The sequence below is a fragment of the Astatotilapia calliptera genome, chromosome 22 (genome assembly GCF_900246225.1).
Source record: "Astatotilapia calliptera chromosome 22, fAstCal1.2, whole genome shotgun sequence".
Taxonomy (NCBI): Eukaryota; Metazoa; Chordata; class Actinopteri; order Cichliformes; family Cichlidae; genus Astatotilapia; species Astatotilapia calliptera.
The window spans coordinates 10,940,514-10,960,875 of NC_039322.1; the positions used below are offsets into that span (position 1 = coordinate 10,940,514).

Consider the following 20,362-nt stretch of genomic DNA (forward strand, 5'->3'; position numbering starts at 1 on the left):
AGATAAGATTTTGATAGAATAGAATAGAATAGAATAGAATAGAATAGAATAAACCTTTATTATCCCACAGATGAGAAGATTTCGGTGTTACACAGCTTTTATAGCAAGGGGAACACAAGATATAGAAGGAAGACACAAAGTGGACCTATATACATAAGCAACTGAAGTTCGTATATACAGGTAACAATGTACAGAAATATGTATAAAATATAAAAAACATGTATAAAATGTGCAGTGAACAAACAAGCTGGTGATGGTAAGATGACCCTTTAAGGATGTTAAAGGAAAGCTGAGAGTTTCAGCACTTCTTAATGGATTTCCTTTTTAATCAAAAACTGAAAATAAGAAAAGAAATAAATAAGAATGTTTTTATATGAGTAATCTAAATATTTAGAAACTGGAAAAAATACAAATATCTTCAGAAACAACTTCAGAGCTCAACTTTTAAGTGAATCCAAAAGAATAAAGTACTACAGTACATGCCTGAGTCTTATATTTTGGCAGCCTAAATGTGCATTTTTAAATATTGAGGAGGAGCAGTGAAGCCTTTTCTGGGATCATCTGTCTTGTGATACTGCCCTCATGTGGAAGCCTTAGGACCTTCCTCTCATAAGTCGGTCACTAAAACCAGACACGCCCAAAGAGCCAGAAATACCTGCACCAGGTAAACACCGACTGGTTGTAACTGAACAATAGAGATCTGTTTGTTTGTTTTTTAAGTGGCTCTTTACACTTATTAACCTTTAATATTTGGTCCTTAATCCTCCTCTTTTATTTTAAAGTCTTTAATCTTTCCAATTGACAATGACAGCTTGTTATTATATTGTAAGTGTATTACAGCAGGTCATTTAAAGTTGCTTGCGTGTCTCCATTAGCTTCCACGCAGAGAGGATAAAGAACAGAAACTCATGCAGCTCGTGTTTTGGATCTACGGTTACAGTTGGAGCAGGGGAGGGATGGAGGGAGGGGGCGTCTGACAGCTGCTGATTCCTCACTGAGGTCCTCTTGTGAAGCTGTCTGCTTCCATCACAACGCCCACTCTCCTAGCTGTCAGACTGGTTCACCAAAAAACTTGCATGTCGTTTGTATGTTGGTTGCGCGCGCGCGTGTGTACTGTTTTTTTTAAAAACTTTGTGTAATCCAGTGTGTTGTCATGATGTAGAGGTTTGGGTTCATATACGTCAAAAATGCCTGAAGGTTTAATTCAGGCATTTTGACTCAAATAGCAGTACCTGGATGTGTGTTTGTGAGCTGTCTAGCCCTCAGGTATGTTTCTGTGCAGGAATGTCTGCGTCACGAGGCGTGTGGAGGCAGGAGGCAGTCTCTGCAACTGCGGGAGTGCTGTGCAGAAGCTGTCTTACGCACAGTTAATCACGTTTCCATCTCCATTTTACAAAATGGAAATTCCAGCTGACCAGGAACAACCTGATTTATGCCTGTTTTGCTTCTCACTAATATTCCTTCTGAAGCTTTAATATTTCTAATCATTCAGACTACTTCTGTCTATCAGTATATTTATCAGCTATGATGCAACGAGGTTTGCTTATGCTCTGGGCTCTGCTTCCACACCCTTCGTCTGCCACATTTTGGGGGGTTACACAGCACGATGCCAACAATCTTTGGCATGTTTGGCTGCTTATAAATAGGGCGCTCATTGTCCCACACAGTGCAAGGGAAGTCAGAAGAGGACCCGCGTCTTAATCTAAGAGTCCGGACTGCGTGCGCTATCGCTGCAGTGTTCCTGCTTAAAGGCACAGCGGCAGGGCCTGCTCTTCCTGTCAAGTTTGGACAGGTACTCTACCTGCGGTCCACGCCCTCTTCTGTGCCGCTGCGCGCAAGTGTTCGTGAGCAGGAAGTGGCTGTCAGCGACGCTGCTGCTGTTGTTGTAACGTTTGGAAATGCAGCTGTAAGCTGTATCTGAAAGAGAGGCGGCGATTTTAGATTATCTTTTTAACTTACAAAAACAATCATTTAAAATTATTTTGCTTTTATTTTATTTATTTTTATTATTTTTTTTGAGGACATGCGGCTCTGCAGGACCTGCGCTCTCCTGGCGCTTCTGTTTCTGGCAGTCTTGGATTCATCAGGTGAGGGGAAAAAACGACCTCATTCAGTATTTTGTGTTGTTTGTTGAATCTACGTGCATCTTCAAAACAAAACACGAAACGTCCTCGTGTCAAAAGCGTGGCTTCTTTTCGCGTTCTTGCGCCAAATGGGTCAAAAACACAGCTGAGAGGAGCGCGCGCTGAGCTGCTGTAAAGATGCACTCAAGCGAAGCTGTGCTTAAAGCTCCGTGTCAATAAATGATAGGATAATAACGAGCATTAAAGGCAGCTCAGACATGACTGAGGCTGGAGCGCGTTTCCACTCATAGCTCCCACTTCCAGACCTCCATTTTCAAAAAGGTTTATGAGGCATTTATGGAGCTTCCTGGAGGCATGAATTCATCACGACTTCATTAATGATTGACCAACAATCTGTTGCTCGTTTTTTTGTTTTTAAATAATCGTTTTATGCTAGATGTAAACTTCCCGGTTTTGTGGGTTGAAATCATCATCAGCAAGTTTAACTTTAAAAAAGGGTTTTTATCATATTTATAAAATGACTTCTAAATAACTTTGGACGGTGTGACGTTCTCAACACACCCACTGTTTACGGTTGCAAGAAGCCCTTTGTGGACTAGTTGTTACAGGTTCAGGTTAAAGAAGGACTTTATTTTGCTTTAGCTTGAGAGAGAGGAAGAGGTAACATTATGCTCACTGCTTTGAGAGTGAGGATTAATTAAATATATTTATTTTGTCGCTTGTTTTGGTTTTAAATCCTAGATTGTATGTTTAGTATTAGGTTTCTTGATATTTTTAGCAGATATGGTCCAGGCAGGGATTATCATGTGATTGCACATGTGAGGGTTTCACCTCATTCAGAGTAGGAGGGTATGTGAGTAAATGTGGAATTTCTTGAATTCCATTCATAGAACTGATGTGAAATAAGGATAAATCAGGAAGTAGGTCAATCCGCATTTCGCAGAGTTTGGTGAAAGTAAATAACAGGCAGAAAATAAAGAAGTTAAGAGAAGAGTTCTGATATTTGCAGAGGATGGGAAGCAGGGCAGTAAGTTTGTAACTGTAGGAATAAGTGTGCTTTGTAATATATGAGGGTGTGTGAACTTCCCTGATTATTTGCATACGTTACAAAATATTCACATGGAGTGTGTTACTTGTACACCTTCCTATTCATACTCTTATCTAATCAACCAGCTAGTCATGTAGCTGCACCTCAGTGTAGGTCATGAGCTGCAGTTAACTTTAAACATCAGAATGGGGAAAACATTTATAATGAGAGAGTATTGTTGGTGCCTAACGAGCTGGTTTGAGTCCATCTGGGCTCACTGATCTCCAGGGGCTTTCAGCACCACAGTCTCCAGATTTTACTCTTTACATGGCTGATGGTAAGGTCACTATTTGGCATCAGCAGCGTGAATCCAGTGACCCAGCCTGCCTTTAGTCACCAGTCCGGGCTGGTGATGTGGGGATGGTGTTTTTGATGCACTTTGATCATTTATGGTATTTTTGCCAACTGTGTTCATACCAGAATGGCTGCTGGTTACAATATTCCAGTAGCTGCTTGCATCATGTTAACACACCAAGTCACCAACAAAAAGTAGCTTCTGAGCACGATCATGAAAGCAGTCATGATGAAGTGGCATCCTCAGTCACCAGATCTAATTCCAGCAGAGTAGAGTAACCTCTGGGATAGACTAGCATGAACGTGCAGGCAAAGAATGTGCCAAAATTATGCAATGTTGACGTCAGGAACTGTAGAAATGGCACAGAAGTTTGTGGAAACAGGATGATTAAATAGAAAAGACCACCAAAAACAACACCTGTAACCACATCTGGTTTAAAAGCCTTGCTACTGTGGAGAAAAACTGCTTCTCCCAGAGTTAGAAAAACATTCTCAGGAGAAAACAACGGGAGAGTCACCTCATTATGCTTTTTAAAACTGGTTCACCCTCTCTTTACTCACTAGGTGACTCACGTTTATCGAAATTCAGTTAATTTGCGCTTGTCTGCTACTTCAGTGCATGGGAATAGGTGTGCCTGGAGCTGCTGTGTTTGCTCAGGCATGAACAGAAAAATCAGCTGGACTGTTTAAGGATGTGTTTGTTTCTTTTATATATCATTAAGACCACAAGTATTTGGTCATAGATATAAAAAATAAACTAATCTGAATCTGACTGTGGCTTTTTAGGTAAAAATACATCTTCTGGTGGACATGAATGTGTACATTTTATGGGATCTTATCTTTCAGGGTGAACCAAAGTGACTAAAGTCTGATATAATTATCCCTGTAGAGCTATGCATTTGTTGATCTTCTCTTAAGATTAGTTTACAGCATATTCACATTATTGGATCTGATTTCCAGAATCCCAGCAGGAGGTCGTTCGACCAGACAAAGGCTTGAATGTGACAGTGTCCACCGAGCAGCCAAAATGTTTTGTGTGTATCGTCAGCAAGGTGAACAGCACACCGCTTCCCTGCCACTCCTCTCTCTCTCTGGTACCTGAAGTTGAGACCACACTGGAGTTTTCCTGCCCCCAGCCTGTCGAGCAGTCTTACACTGTGACGATTGCTCACTCCATCGGTGAGTTTACTCACGTTCAGCTTCGATCAGACCTCGTTTAAAGTGTTTTATCCCTTTGAAGGCAAATGTAGAGTAAGTATTCATTTGGTCTAATCATAGCTTCAAGGATAGATAATTCGTTGATGTAAAAAACCACTGTGCAGGAGCCTCTACTTTCACAGCTTTTTCCTACCCTGACATTTTATTGCATTGAGACTTTCCATTATTATTTTTTATTTTTTAATTTGCTTCTAATTAATCCTCAGAAAACAATTTCTTTTTCCCCAGTCAAGTCAATTGGTGGTTATTTCTATTGTGATAGAAGCTCAAAGCTCGAATGCAAATCCACTTAGATATAGCAGTGGCATCTACGGTTTTTCATTTACTAATTTTTCTAAAGACATTTTCAGTGTTATGCAGATTAAGCATAATTAAGGTGTGAGTACCTTTTTTTTTTTTTTTTTTTAACCCATCTGTGCATCTTTTCTTGTCTTCGACTGAAATCCAGAATGCACTGAAAATGCCTGCAGCCCACCAACTCTGCAAACTCAACCATCCATCCTGACTAACTTTGCCAGAATCTTCACCTGGAATCTGAATGCAGCTCAGGACACAGTCGTGCGCCTGAGCATCATCGAAGGAGGGCTGACGGACACATCACAGCCATGCTCAGATGGACATCAGTTCTCTGTGTCCACATCCATAGCCAGCAGCAAGGCCCAAACTCAGTACTGTCGAGGCGGTTCTGTGAACAGTTTGTATCTGATCAATCCAGCTGTCGTGTCTCTGCAAGTGAAACCAAAGGCTCAGGTGGTCAGTGAGCTGTTTCAGACCTCTGTCACACAACTGAGTAAGAACTGTTTGCTAAATATAGACTCTCTTTTAATTAGAAGCTCCATAGGATTAATGCTGGGTTTAACTGGAGCTGCACCACCTGTTAAGTAACCCAATTATAGCTTAAAACTTTTAAAATGAGTCACCAAAAATCGGTCAGATTTAAAAAAATGATTTAACTGTGTGCATTTGCTCTAAATATTTCCTATTTCCTATTTGCATTCAGTCTTTCATAGAAATAGGTTTCTTGCTACTTGCAGATGATTTGTGTGAACAAAGAAGATAAAGCCTGTAATTTGCCATTTGTGGGTCTGAAGATATTAGATTATAGTGGGGTTTAATGGTGCTGGTAGACAGAGCCAAGCTGGCCAGTGGTGGCAGCACACTTCATAGTTTTTCCATCCATCACTAAAGGCAAAAGTGAGTAATTGAATTAAAGCTTTAATGGTGGACTCTATTACAAGGACCCTGTGAAGGGATTGGCTAAGAGCTGGTGCAACTCAACCCTGGCCTCTGTCTCACTCTGTGTTTCACTCTGTTTAGAAACTGAGGTCATAAGCGTTGATTCCAGCACGACCATGGTCCTCAGCCGGGACCCGAAGGAATCGGTGTGTGAAGTGTGCACCGCTGAAGGCCCCACTCTCACCTGCAGCACGGAAAAGACGCTGAACAATGTTGAGAAACTGTCAGTGGTGTTCAGCTGCCCGAAACCACAAGACGGGTTCAATGTGAAGATAAAAAAGACAATAGGTGAGAGCTGCTGGAGCTGTGACAAATAAATTAATATACTAATAAAGGTTAAAAAATCAAGCCAATCAGTTGCTTTCCAAAAGGTTTTGCATGGTGGATCAACATTTGTTCTCTTAATAATTCTATCGATGTTGACAACATCTCCAACACCACTGGCTGAAATCCAGCCCCGAGCCATGACAGAGCCTCCACCGTGTTTTACAGATGGCTGTAGATGCTCACTGTTGTACCTCCCTCATGACCTCCTCCGTACATATTGATAGCAATTTAAACTAAAATTTTCAAATCTGGATTCATCACTCCGTAAGACCTACAATGATTGTCAATCAAGTGCTTGTGTAATTTGTTATACCTCAGCCTTTTATCCCTGTATCACTGCTTTAAGAATGGCTTCTTAATAGCTACTCTTCCACTGAGGCCATTTCTGAACAGTAGACGGATCAACCGGAGAGCCAGATCTCTCAAATCTTGTTTTAGGTCTTTGCTGGACATGAACTTCAGATACTATTCATCCACTGTAGTTTTTTGTTTGTTTGTTTGATTGGGGTTTTTTTTAGACCTTCCACTTCCACTTATTTTATCCCAAGTGACCCAGTTTCCTCACATTTCTTTAAAACACACTGTGCAGCATGCTGCCAAGTTTTTGACTAAAAGCACTTTAGGAATCAGCTTGTTGCAAAAATACTACTTTTGCGCATTTATCTATGATGTTTTTTCTGCATGTATTTCTACATTTACTTTGGCATTGCTCTCATTGATGGAAAACTTCACATTTCATCCTCCTCAGCCATCATGTGAAATTAAAATATTTCCTAATTTCTTCATCCAGAATGCACCAAGACTTCCTGCAAACCTTCTGCAGCAGAAATTGTTCCCGACCAACTTAATGCCTTCAAAAGATCCTTGACGTGGGACATCAGTGTCCCAGAGAGTACTGTATTAACGCTGGACTTTCCTGGTGGTGGTTTGAAGGAGATTTCTGCAGGGGTGACCTGCCCAGATGACTATCAGTACTCAGTGAGTACAATTAAACGCAGTGGCGAAATTCAAAGTAACAACTACTGCAAAGGCGGGACAGTGTCTGATCTGAATCTGCTTGGAGCAACGACTGTGACTATTGAAGTGCCCAAAGGAGAAAAACTGGAGTCGGCAGCATTTAATGTCAAAGCAACAGAGAGAGGCAAGTTTGAACACTTTCTAGAACCCGCAGAGGAAGATGTTTTATTCATTTTATATAAAGAAAAAACATCATAGCACATATTTATGGAGACATATCCTTAACAATGGCTGATAAATCCTTTAAAATGGTAATGATTCAATCATGGCCTCTTTATACAGTTGCAGCTAAGGACCTATAACTCAAATGTAGTTACTATAATCTGTATATATTTGACTTGGACAATGATTAATAGGGAAAGCAAAGCTAAGCTTTGTTTCTTGTCCCCAGCCAAATGTTAAAAAGTTATACTAAAATAAATTATATGCTATACCTGATTAAATTTTGTGTGAAAACAAATAAATAAATAATAAGTAGAATGTTAATTATGTTTTTATGAAAAATCAACTATAAATATATTTATGTCTCCCTTCTTAATTGAACCACAAATAGCATAATATTAGTTTTCTATTTTATTTCGTTAAAGGTCTGCTGAGGCTGTTGGAAATGTTTCGTTTTATAAGAATATTTGACCAGCAGTGTTTTCTTGAACTGATTTGGCTTAAAGGTGTTAATGATGTAAAGTTGTGATTAGGAGTTTTCATGCACTCCAACACACTTCTACCAATTCTGCCATGAACAGTGGTCAGATATCCAGACAGATTTGTGCCAGAAGCTTATTGATGGAAACCAAAAGCATCTGGTTTAGGTTAAAGATGAAAGGAGTAATTTAACCAAATATTAGTGGGAGTGTATGTATACATTTGATCTTATAAGTATACTTTTGACCCTGTGTGGATGAGAGAAAATCCAAAATAAATTCAAACTTGTGCACCCAATTCTTGTTTTTTAAAGTAATTAAAGATGTATGTTGTCCAATTATTCCACCCTAGAAAGGAACTGTTCCAAGAAATCATTAAAACCCCAAATTGCCAGTGCATTTATGCTCATGAGAGCATATAAACTCCAGGTCACAACTATAAACCACCCGTAAATTATTTCATGTCTGTCTAATATGAATATTTTATCAGACTAGTATAGAGCTGCATTATCTTCAGCTGGATCAGCATCTCACCATCTTGTGCACCTTTTGTTTTTAGCTAGCAGAATGATGTCTGTGGCCTCTGAAATCAAGAAAACCAAAATTATCATCACGAAGGTGAATCAAGAGCTCGACTGCAACGTGTGTCAGATGGCACCTTACAAATGCTACCCTGAAACCCTAAAGCTGTTATCTCCTTGCAACGTCTCAGTACAGTTTACCTGCCCTCGACCTCAAGATGTCTTCAGTGTGGAGGTCAACAGAGAAATTGGTATGTAGAGTTAAAATATGTGAAGTCAGGTCTTAAGGTCTAATTTGTCCAAGACCGTAAATTTGTGCAATCCATCAGTTTAGCTTTGGTTTCTTTAACATCTCCTATCTAAAAGGGCACTTTCTCATGATTGGCCAGCTTGGGGAATCCTCCGTGGGGGGTATCATCTAGTTTTCATGAGATACCTAAGGAGCATTCTGCGCCTGTAAATGACTATGTGAACAAAATACATGATGAGCTGATTAGCTTATTAGCTTTTCTGAAACATAGTGCTGGAAACATTCCTAACAGATTTAGTCCCAAAATTGATGTGTCATAGTTGATTTGCAGCGCAGTCGCTGCATATTTCTGCAGTCGTTTTAACTGAAGCTGGTCATTTTTATCTGACCTCTGGCACCGAAAAGACATTGATACTCACCGTATATTATCTGTTTTTCGATGGTTTTGTGGGAAAATCCCAGCAGATTAGCAGTTTCGAAAATACTCAGACCAGCCTATCTGACACAAAAATAATACCACATTCAAAGCCACTTAAATTACCTTTCCTCCCCATTCTGTTCAGTTTGAACTTCAGCAAGTCGTTTTGATCATCGTTTAGGTCTACTTGGCCAAATTCATTGAGTTGCTGCCATGTGATTGACTTATTAGATATTTGCATTAAAGAGCAGTTGTAGGTGTATCTAATGAAGTGGCCTAGAAATGTACATGACAGAAAGTAAATGCATGTTTAAATTTTTAAAGCGGTCATAAGCTGATTAGACATAATTTACACATGAAGAGGTGCTAAAGCTAACAGTGATTGCAGGTAAAGACAAAGCTGAAGGTTTAAAAAAAATTAATGCAAGTGGACTTTGTGCTATGACTGACATATGTCGCATTAGACGTTTAAACATTGCTGTGTGCTTATCAGAATAGAACTAGTGTACAATGGAAATGGTAAAGACTGGGAGCATGTAGTAGAATCAACTTAACCTCCAGAGCCTGAGATACCTGGAGAAAGGTTGGAGAGTGAGGGGGAAAAGCCATTGGAAACTCACCATCTCTTTTGTTTTATCTGTATCTGGACAGACGCCCCGTTCTCTGGTGACCCGGTTCAGGCCGAGTCCTCGGTGTTCCCAGAGTTCAACCGGACCTTCAATTGGGACTTGAAAACTGATTTCACTCACACATTCCAACTGGACTTCCCAGAACAGGGACTGAGACAGATTTCCAGTGAGGAGACATGCCCGGATGAGCACAAGTACTCTTTTATTATCTATTTACGCGGGCAGGCAAATATTGGTACCTTCTGCAGGGGAGGATCTGTGACCGCCATCCAGGGTCGCTACAGGGGCCGCGTGTCTCTAAAGGTGCCGGCGAATGCAAAGATGGATCCTTTTGAATTCAAACTCAGTGGCGGGCCTGAGACAAACAGTGAGTCATTTTATATCTACAAAAAAACCTCAGACAAGACAGAGAGCACAATAAATCATTGAGTAGAGAACTTATAATGATTCTGATTCTGAAACACTTTTTAGAAACATTACCATAGTTAATAGTCTCATATTGCCACTTGTAAAATATTATGTTTTCCATGAAAATCTGGGCTTTTATTTATTAAATGAATTGCTTTTATTTTTTTTTGTTTATACATTAATTCATATAGGGCAGCACAGAGTAGACAAAAAAATGCAGCATGGTCTGGGATGAATCCAAAATACTGCTGCAAGGCCTTAAGCATTCAGGTTGCCTGTTCTACCAGGTGAATCACAGGAGTGTCCAAATAACTTGCAAAGCAATGGGGATTTATAACACTGACCTGGTGTTGTATAGAGATTTGGTATAGTTCAGGTGTCAGTTGCTCGCTGTTTTACTTCACAACCATAAAGAATTATTTAATCATAAAGAATGCATAACTACAACAGCAAAAATTAATGAAAAGGTTAGAATTAATGTTTTGAGTTTTTGTGTTCTAAAATTTTATGAAATATTATGAAATCTTGATATTTTTTTTAACTTCAGTGTCCGCTGCTTTCTTTTTTTTTTTTTTTTTTTTTTTTTTTTTTACTCTTAGTGATCGCGATAGTGGGGGTCAACCTACCACGAGGTGTATCGGACACAACACTCGTGACAGCCAACTTTCCTCGAGACTTCCCTGACAACATGCAGATGCAGTGGAGCTTCACGGTGCCCGGGATGCACAACTACACCGTGCTCTTTGATCACGTCACATCCCCCGAGTGCCTCAACAATGGAGAGGTGACGGTGGAGTATCAGGCAGGGGCCAAGACGGTAACCAAAGCTCTAAAGGATCCTCAGCCGGAGCATCAACAGGGCAACTTCAACATGGTGCTGACAAACTGTCAAACCAACACGACGCTGCCAGGTCTCACGCTGAACTACAGCGTCTCTGTGGTGAGGAGCGGCCGTCCAGGTACAGTGTTAAAACATAAACAGCTGGGACTCGTACACAGTTTTGTTTTTTTAAACATCAAGCTATTTTAAACATCAAGCTATATTTTATTTCCTTTAACTATGGTAGATATTGTAATGTAATTATTTATGTTTTTCGATGAGTTTATGGAATTTGTATGGGCAAAAATTCCATTTATTTAAACTTAAGTTCATTACATTATGCAAGTATCATGTTAACACCAAAATATAGATAAAATGGAGACTGTGTAACACTTTTATCAACAACCCATTACAGTGAAGTCATAGTAGAAAGGGTCCGAATCTAAACAGGCATTTTGTTTGCACACTGAATGTTTTCATTGTGAATTTGGGAACAAAATTCTTCAGCAAATCTGCAGCCTGTTCAGGTTTACACAGGTAGTGCAGTGTAGTCCTTCACGATGGTACATTCATATGTGTCATCAACAGATGACATGAGATGAGCGTAAACGAGTCTGGAGACAATGTGGCAAAATGTTACGATGCCTATGAGGATGTGAAGAGAACAAATTTTAGTGTCCATTTGATAGACGCCTCACAGCAAGGAGGTTTTGAATCCGCCGGTCAGCTGAGCACTTTCTGTGTGGTTCTCTCTGGGCACTCCAGCCTCCAAAGGCATGTGTCTTAGGTGAATTAGTGATTCTAAATTGGTGTGAATGCGAGAGTGAATGGTTGTCTCCATGTTAGCCATATAGACTGCTACCCTGTCCAAGATGTAGCCCATATCTGACCTTATGACAGCTCTGATGAGCTCCAACTCCTGCTGTGACCACAGATAAGCCAAAGAAAAATAGATGAAGTATGGTGTCTCTGCTTTGTCATGTCCCACATTATTTTCACATCTAGATGGGGAAAAATTATTTTTTTTCATGTTTTGTTTTTATTTATTTGTATTTATTTTTATTGAATATATTACCTTTATCTTTATCTATATGTATTATTTTTATTTGCATTTTAGTTTTGTGCACCGTGGATCTAACCAAAGACCCGGGAGTGTCCCTGCAGATTGAGAATCTAAATTCTGACTCCTACTGTGAGATCAGCATCAACTCTGAGGTTAAAGAGAAGATAAATGTGACTGCGGGATCAATAGCCAAACTGTCCTTCCTCGACTGCCCAAATGAAGACATACGCCTGACTGCCAAAAAAGTTATTGGTGAGAGTTCTCATTCCTGAAATGTGTTTTCTTATACATGACAGTAGATCTATCTCTGTTTCCTGGGTATAGAAAAGATTAAATCTAAGTTAAATAGTCGATTTAAAGTCTAAAAGGATAGACTGATATTTTGAGAAAAATGTTTATTAGCTTTATTTCTGAGACTTCAAAGAAAAGCTCATCAAGAGTCCTTCTGTTGGTTTAAATAAGAACTTTTGCAACAACAACAAAAAAGTTTACTATTTAAGTTGTGCTTTATTTGGAAACTTAATATCATGGATCTCACTTCATGCTTTTGGATGACAGACTGCAAGAACACAGAGTCGTGCCCGGTGACTACACTTTCTGTGTCCACAATGGAGCCTTGCCTGCCAATGCCCCTCAACAGCTTCACCTGGCACCTCAACATCCCCGAAACCAAAACGTGGGACCTGGTGTCACCAAAAGGAAGTTTGCGGCAGTCCCTGCCCAGCCAGGAGTGTAAAGAGCCTTTTTCTCTGCACTTGGCAGAAGAAGAGGGTAGCAATTTTGTTGGAAATTTCTGCTTTGATGGCGTAATCCAAAAAATCCAAGTGCACGCCAACATCTCCATCACAGCTCCGGGACAGCAGTTAAGCAGGATGACGGGGTCTTTCCTCAATATCAGCGTCAGCGAGGAGATCACAGGTAAAATGTCAATATGTATTGTTGGGCTCCTGCCTGGGGGTTTTTTTTTTTCTTTTTTACTAAAAACCCAGGCCCAGACATATTTACTCATTAATTGTATCAGTTATATTATTTAGAAGAAATGCTGATAACTGGTCATTATGATTTTTTTCCCCCGATAATGGCTTCATTTATTTGTTGTCTGACTGTTTTAAAACATTGCATTCGTGCTTGGTAAATATAATAGAAGCCAAATTCAACATTTAAAAGGACTCAAAAGTGAGAATGACCTGAATCATGAGCTAATCTGTAAAAAGTGACTAGTTTTATCATCCAGTATGTTCTGTAGTCTTCTGTTGTTTGAGTTTGGTTAAAGAAGTCATTTTAAAGAATTACCTTAAGATGAAGGAAATTTGAATCAATAATTAGTTAATGAACAAAATAATTTATTTGAGAGACTAAACAACAACATGCTGCAGTACGCGGCTATTGTACTTTAAAATTCCACGCAGAGGCAGTGTTGCACCACAGATGGGTTTTTATTTATTTATTTTCATTTATAAAACACCCAGGATTTAGACTTGATATGAATTCCTTCCCTCTTTCAGAGACCATTATTTACACGGTCAGTCCTGACACGATGTCTCCAACACTGCTGGCGACCCCCAACTGGCCTCAGGGTATGAAATCTTACCGCACCCTAAGCTGGATCGTCACGCTGCCCAACCAGTACAAAGCACAGCTCAATTTTAACGTCACACAGCCTCAATGTAAAGAGGGACACACAGGAATCGATGTGAGGACGATAGAGAACAGAGAGCTGAAACTAAGTATTTCAGAAAATGATCCGCTGGTGGTGGAACAGTTGGTGGGTGAAAGTTTCTATCTCAACATGTCCAACTGTGAACCAGAGACTCGTCAATTTAGTGCACTGACCACAATCAATCTGCAGAGGAAGCAGAGTAAGCAGTTATCACTGTTGCACATTCACATACACAAAACATCTTAGGGGCATAAATCTAATCAGTGTTTGCTTTGTTCCTCCACAGATTTCTTACCCATCGTCCTTGGGATATCAGGAGCTATTTTGTTTTTGCTTCTAGTGCTAGCTGTTGTATGCATTGTCACAAAGTGAGTACACCTGCAGCAAAACACTGGTAGCCTAAACAATGCCTGAGACTAGGCTGTGTTAGTTAGAAAGAAATCTCTGTCTGTGTGTCTGGTTTTTTGTTTGTTTGTTTGTTTGTTTCTTTGGCTGCAAACTCCTTCTAGACCATCAGGAGTTGAGCAGCCAAACTTAGCATACAGGTACATCTTCGGCCGCTGAAGGTTCTTATCTACATCAGATTTTACACAGTTATCATGTTGCCTAGAAACCACCTTGCAAAATGGCTAAAAGTACTACTTTTTTTTTGCAATTATGCAAAAAACACATCATAAAAGCATTATATCACTTTTACTTCATAACAGTAACATGTCATTTAAATCCACAAAAGCTGAATTATGCATGGCCGTCCTGTTGCCTGGCAACCACCAAGCAATTGTCTAAAATGACCCTTTTTTTTAAATTTATTTTTTTACATAAACCACATCCACTACCCCAATTTTTTTGTTCTACTTTTTCTCATTGTGATTACATTTATCAGTAACGATGTGCTTAATCTCAGAGTAGATACTGAGCCATACTTAAAATTACCTAGTTTTTCATCCTTTTTTATCTACTTTATATTTTCTTTATATATTTTTTAAAGTTGTTTTTGCCCAAATTGGAACACAAACCATTTTTAATACCAACTTTTATTTTTGCAGTCATGACATATTAGTGTAAAATAAATATGAACAATGTAGCTGCTGTAAGATAAACCATTGATTTGCTGTTTCTGCTGATATATACACACAGTTAAGTCCAAAGTATATGGACACATTTTATAATTTTGCCTCTGTGCAAAACCAGTGAATTTAAGTTTAAACAAACAAACAAAAAAATTTACAGACATTTTTATGCATAGTCTCTCATAGTGGCATTATTAGACCATAAACCTTTGGTTTGTCTTCATCTTTTCAAACAGGAAAAAGAAAAATCAAAAAAGGAACAGGGGATCGTCCATATACATGCCCAAAGGGAATATCTTCCGGCCATCTGACATGCACTTCACCAAAACCAGATCTGAAAATGAATCTCACGTCTATGACTCCATAGATGAAACGATGGTCTATGGCCATCTGCTGAGTAACTCCAGCCACGGCGAGGCGTTTCCAGACCAGTATAACGGCATTCAGACAGACACCTACCGCACTTTCACAGGCCCCGCTGATGGAGCGCTGCCTGTCATTAAAGAACCAGATCCACAGCCCGGGGACAAAATGTTTATGGATCCCTCTGAGACTTTCATACCATCCCGTCCACGTACTCCCATCAACCGACAGGACAGCCTCGGCTTCCAGGACCGCAGGATGATTGACAATGAGCTATACACATTCAAGACCACAGGGGACATAAACACCATCCGACTCTCTGCTGCTGATATGGAGCCCATACCGGATGACTATTTGTAGTGTGTCAGGACCACAGCCATCCAATGAACTGCTATTACAAAATCCTCCTTACAGCACCAAGTATCTGCCAAGGGGTACTCATGCACGTGTCTGTGCTGTGACTATACTCAGGGAGTCTGAGCTTATATGTCTAAGCGGTATTTGGTAGAACTCAGTCTGCTCTAGAGATCCAAGAGTGAAAGCAGTGAGCCCTGTTTTTAAAAGTCTGGAAAATAACGTCCCTGGGATACAAAGAGTGCATGTACAAAAGCTTTTCCTTTATGCTTGTGCAACGTTTCATAACATTGTGGTCTCACTAATGGCTCAGACATAAGGAACACATCTGGCTCGACCCATCGCAGCTCTAGACAAATGCAGTTAGTAGAGAAAAGCAAAAAGTGTACTTACTGCAGTGTTGAGGCAGCCATGAACCTCAGTGTGAAAGCACACGATTGGCTCATGTAGTTCCAACATGAGCTGTTGATTGGTTCTTTTTTTTTTTTTTAGCTGCTTTATGTAATTGTCCCAAAGCTTTTTATTAAGGATCCTTGATCCCAGAGATATGGCTCACAATCTTTTCATCTTACTCCCAGACAGAAAAAGCAGCAACTACTATTTCTTGAATGTTTGTTTGTTTTTGTTTTTTTTTTTAAACTTGTTTAAAGTATGGAAAATGGAAAATTATCCGTTATTGTTGTTTGTAAATGTTTTTTATCTTGTTGACTAGTATTTTTTTATTTTATTTTTTTAAGATTTGCCTTTTCTTAGCCTGTACATACCAGAATTGTTTTGTTTTTGTTTTGACTTGCAATAAATTGTCAGTGTATGATGGGGAAGCGGTGTAGCCTTACGTGACCTTACGGCCATCATTACCTCATCTGAAGTGATGTTTCATTTTCCCTCTTGTGCTTAAACATGGGCTTCTTTGCATGCTGGACACTAAAAAAAGCTGTTTCAGCGCAGGAACTCCAACTATAAAAACAGTGTGAGGAGAAGGAGGGTGTGGAAGAACCGCTGAAGATTCGCAGCTACTGTTTACCAAGGAGCATAGCGGAAATAACAGATGCAGAGGCCAGGTTTATGTGACATTTCTAAACTGCAGACGATTTTTAAATAAAGTCTGCACGTCTTCTGACTTGCAAGTTTTGTAGAATTAATCTTCAAATTTTTTTTGTGGAAAGCAAATTTCTGAAAAACAGGAAAAAGCAAAACAGGGATAGACATTGTAGTTTATTGATGGTAATTTTACAGGTCGCAGGCTACAAGACTAGCAAACTGGAACGAGTGAAGACTGAGTTATTATAAAAATAAAAAAGTTATATCAGTCATAATTATGGCTTTTTTAAAGTCCTATTTAAAAAGAAGTTTAAAACAGTGGTTCTCAGCCAGTGAGTCACAGAACTGCTGTTGATCGGTGTGAGGACAACAGAGAGTTACACGCAGTTTTTAATTTGTGGATGGTGCCAGCACCCAAACACTATTTTTAATCACATGAACATTGTTATTTCAACTTATGTTTTTCTAAAATGATATGCAGTTTTCTTTGCCATTTCTTTGTACAGCCACACAATCTCTCGCTTACTCCAAACTGGACTGTGGTCTTCTTCTTGTTTTTATTCCAAACACCAGGAACGCTGCAAAATTACATACCAGCAGCATCACATTTGTCTAAAATAACATCTTCTTATGCAACTGATTGTGACTTCTACATCAGACTTTGGTTCTGATGCAAAGCCAGTTGGGAACCACTGGCTTGAACCCCTTTTAGGATAGCAAAAAAAAGCAGCATTGCAGTGAGAGTAAACACACACACACAAAGCAGCTATAACCAAGCAAACGCAGAGTCACTGGTGAGATAAATGTGGTCAAACGATGTTGAACTGGCACACGGATGGCTTCTCGTCGCGGCAGTTCTCGTCAAACCACTTCCCCTGGGAGGCTGCAGAGAGCACAGCGCAGTTCTGGGACATGCTCCCGTCTGGCTGGGGGGACCTAAAGTTGGACGTGTCCCAGTTTTTGTAGGTGATGCTGCTGCTGGTCTGGTCGATCCAGGTGCCCTCAGTTACCATATCGTTGATGCCCAGCCACGCCTGCTCATCTGGGCCGATGCTTTGGCGGACGTAGTCTCTGAGCTCATCGTTCTCATCCTTGGATGTAGGTGTGCCAAGGACACCGCCCAGGGCGTTGCAGTCTTCGCTGGCGGTGTGATAACGTTTCCTCACAGGGTCACACAAGAAACACTTGCCATTGATCTTTTTGCCTTTTAAACAGACTGCAGAGGGGAGAAAAAAAGGAACTGATGGTTAAATAAGAACAGTAAAATGCTTTTTTTTTTTTTTTATGTTTCTTGTTTTTGTGAGGACTTTTTTTGATAATGATATGCAGGAAAAATTTAGCTTTGTTATCATGGCGAACACAACTTTAAAAAAAGAATGTATGTGTTTGTTTTCCAGAAACAATATGATTTTCTGTTCAGAACAGTGGGGCAAACGTGTTTTCCAGATTAAAATATGGCATTTTAAAGACTCCACATGTATCTAATCTGCACTTATGTTTAACTGAAGCATGCTTCATGATATTGGATCCAACTTAAATACATATTTTGTTCTCTCAACTGTAATCCATATCAGACAGAAGTGAGACTAAGAAGTGCGTCTGTCTCCACTCTGCTGGTGTGATATTAAAGGCATATTCACCTTCAATCACCAGTGACTAGGATCAGCCCAAGCACAGTTTATGAAGGAGGACACGTCAACAAGTGTTATATAGATAAACGGGCTAAAATGGATAAAATAAGTTGATGTTGCATGAATAACTGTGAGAAATTGTGTTGAATAATCTAAATGGGTAGAGTGAGTGAAAGTGTGTACTGGAAATTCTTACTCTGACTTGACTGAAAACATATAAGATGCATGCACACTAAAAAAATCAAACAATGATTAAAAACAAGAATTCTGATATTTTGTGTCTTATTAATAATATGTGACAGCTAGTTTATAGTGCATGCATATTTTTTTAATAAAATATCAAATGTCTTAAGGTAGATTTAACAACTGGCCCCAAAGCAAGGTAAGCAAGGACTGTTATACACTGTTAACTTGCATACACTCGTACACTTAAGGGTTTTATCACATGACGGTGCAGGTAGTGCCTTCTCTTGATGACTGTTTTAACTATGAACTGTTTTAAACACCAGGTTTACCTCTTTGCAGAGCCTGCTGCTCCTTCAGTAGGTTGAGCTCCTGGACGATGTCATCGATCTGTTTCTGTAATTGCACAATAGCAGCATCCTTTGTTGTATCTGATTGCAGACATCCAAGAAATATTTTTAGAAAAGGTTAATTGTGCAAACTCAGTGATCAAACAGCTTTAGAGTGTTTTAAGTAAGAGGAGACTCTTAAGACTCTCTACCTTTTTTCATGGGCTTCTTCTTTGTTGGAATCTGCTGAAGCGAGGAGCTTACGAGCAGCAGCACTCCTAGGAGCAAACACACTCCTTTGAACTCCATGGTTAGACCTGTCGAATGAGGCTGAATCAACGTGGACGCTTGCAATTTATCCATCTCCCTCCCTCTCTCTTTCTATTTGTCCCTCTCACACACTCCCTCTCATCCCCCAGAAGATGGAAAAATTATGTAGTCTGAAAGTGCTGTTTGTAGGAATAACAGTCCAACCTCAGAAGCCTTTAAGGATGGCGTGTGTGCGTTTCTTTTGGCTCCAGACTCTTCCCGTGGAGGTTGAGGGCTAACCAGAGCCAGGCCTGGAAAGCAGGTGTAGACCTGCAGACTGAGGCCAGACAGTGTGAAGCAGCTATTACATAAGCCCTCTGCAGCTTTCATGAAGGTGTATAAAAAAGACAAACAAAGAGCGACTCTTCTGTTGCATAAGACCCTGCATAACTCAGCTGTAGTTTTACTGGCTCAAATTATTATAGTTTCATCCACAGCATATGGCTAAAATTTGACCTGTAAGTTTTATTACTGCAGATGTTTTTGACAGCAGTGAAGGTGCATTATGATCCTTTAGTAGATGAGATGCAGGATATTTTCTTTTTTTTAGTTTCAGACTTCGCACTGAAAGATTTAGGCAATGGCTCAAACTTTGCCCAAATGTCAGACGGATCCAAAGCAAGAGCTTGTTTTGGATCAGTCTGTTGCCTGCCTGTGCACACACCCTCACCCTGTCTGAGGACAAAGTGGAAATCATCCAGAGTCACATCTGGTCCTTCTGTAAGATTCCACTACACTTATTCCTCAGCTGACACGTGGCAAACACAAAAGGATGCAGAAAGACTGGACAGTTCCAGTGCAGGTCTGCTGAGAGAGGGCAGTGCAGATTTCAAGAATGGAAAGTTTTGCATTTGTGGGGAGTTAAAAAACAACAACCCATTCACTGATGCGGAGCAAACTTTAAAGATAAATGAACACAAACACTAAGTATTGTTCAAGGTTCATATTAGGCCATTTTTCCAACCATTTGCATCATAATAAGTATTTTAAATAATCTGCACTTCATCTTCTTCCTGACTTTGTAACAGCTTGAAATCAGACTAGAACTAAAACAGACAAACAATTAGCCCATAGAAAATATTTTGATAATCAATTAATTATTTTAAGCAAAATGCCAAAAATTCAGTCTTTATTGACAGCAACTTGAATATATTTGGTTTTGGGCAAAAGAATACTGGTGGCCGCAAGTGCTTCCCCTGAGCCTCCTACTATATGCACGTATGGTATAAATGTGAAATAATAATAATAATAATAATAATAATAATCCTTCACTAGCTTCAGCTTTCAACCAGACATATCTTCTACAAAGCTTCATCTGTTGTGATTCAGATGCCACATAAAACAATTCCTCTATCAATCTGTGTGCAAACAAAACAACAACAAAAACGTATCTGAAAAAACAAATATAA

General features: G+C 39.7%; 2 protein-coding genes across 2 annotated transcripts; one reads left to right on the plus strand and one right to left on the minus strand.

Annotated features, from left to right (window-relative positions):
- The first annotated feature begins 1,702 nt into the window (after positions 1–1,702).
- On the plus strand, positions 1,703–16,115 carry cdcp1b (CUB domain containing protein 1b). The gene is made up of 13 exons (XM_026156000.1): positions 1,703–2,087; positions 4,426–4,644; positions 5,132–5,473; positions 6,001–6,207; positions 7,037–7,387; positions 8,464–8,676; positions 9,745–10,089; positions 10,730–11,089; positions 12,068–12,265; positions 12,572–12,931; positions 13,519–13,872; positions 13,960–14,041; positions 14,980–16,115. Exons 1-13 carry the CDS (start codon positions 2,024–2,026, stop codon positions 15,464–15,466), a joined length of 3,582 nt encoding a protein of 1,193 aa, XP_026011785.1. The 5' UTR covers positions 1,703–2,023; the 3' UTR covers positions 15,467–16,115.
- A 547-nt stretch (positions 16,116–16,662) lies between these two features.
- Positions 16,663–20,286, minus strand: LOC113015021 (tetranectin-like). Its single transcript, XM_026156912.1, has 3 exons — positions 18,857–20,286; positions 18,648–18,746; positions 16,663–17,717 (listed from the first exon to the last, which is right to left on the minus strand). The coding sequence occupies exons 1-3, from the start codon at positions 19,005–19,007 to the stop codon at positions 17,311–17,313; spliced, it is 657 nt and encodes a 218-aa protein (XP_026012697.1). The 5' UTR covers positions 19,008–20,286; the 3' UTR covers positions 16,663–17,310.
- Between the last annotated feature and the right edge of the window lie 76 nt (positions 20,287–20,362).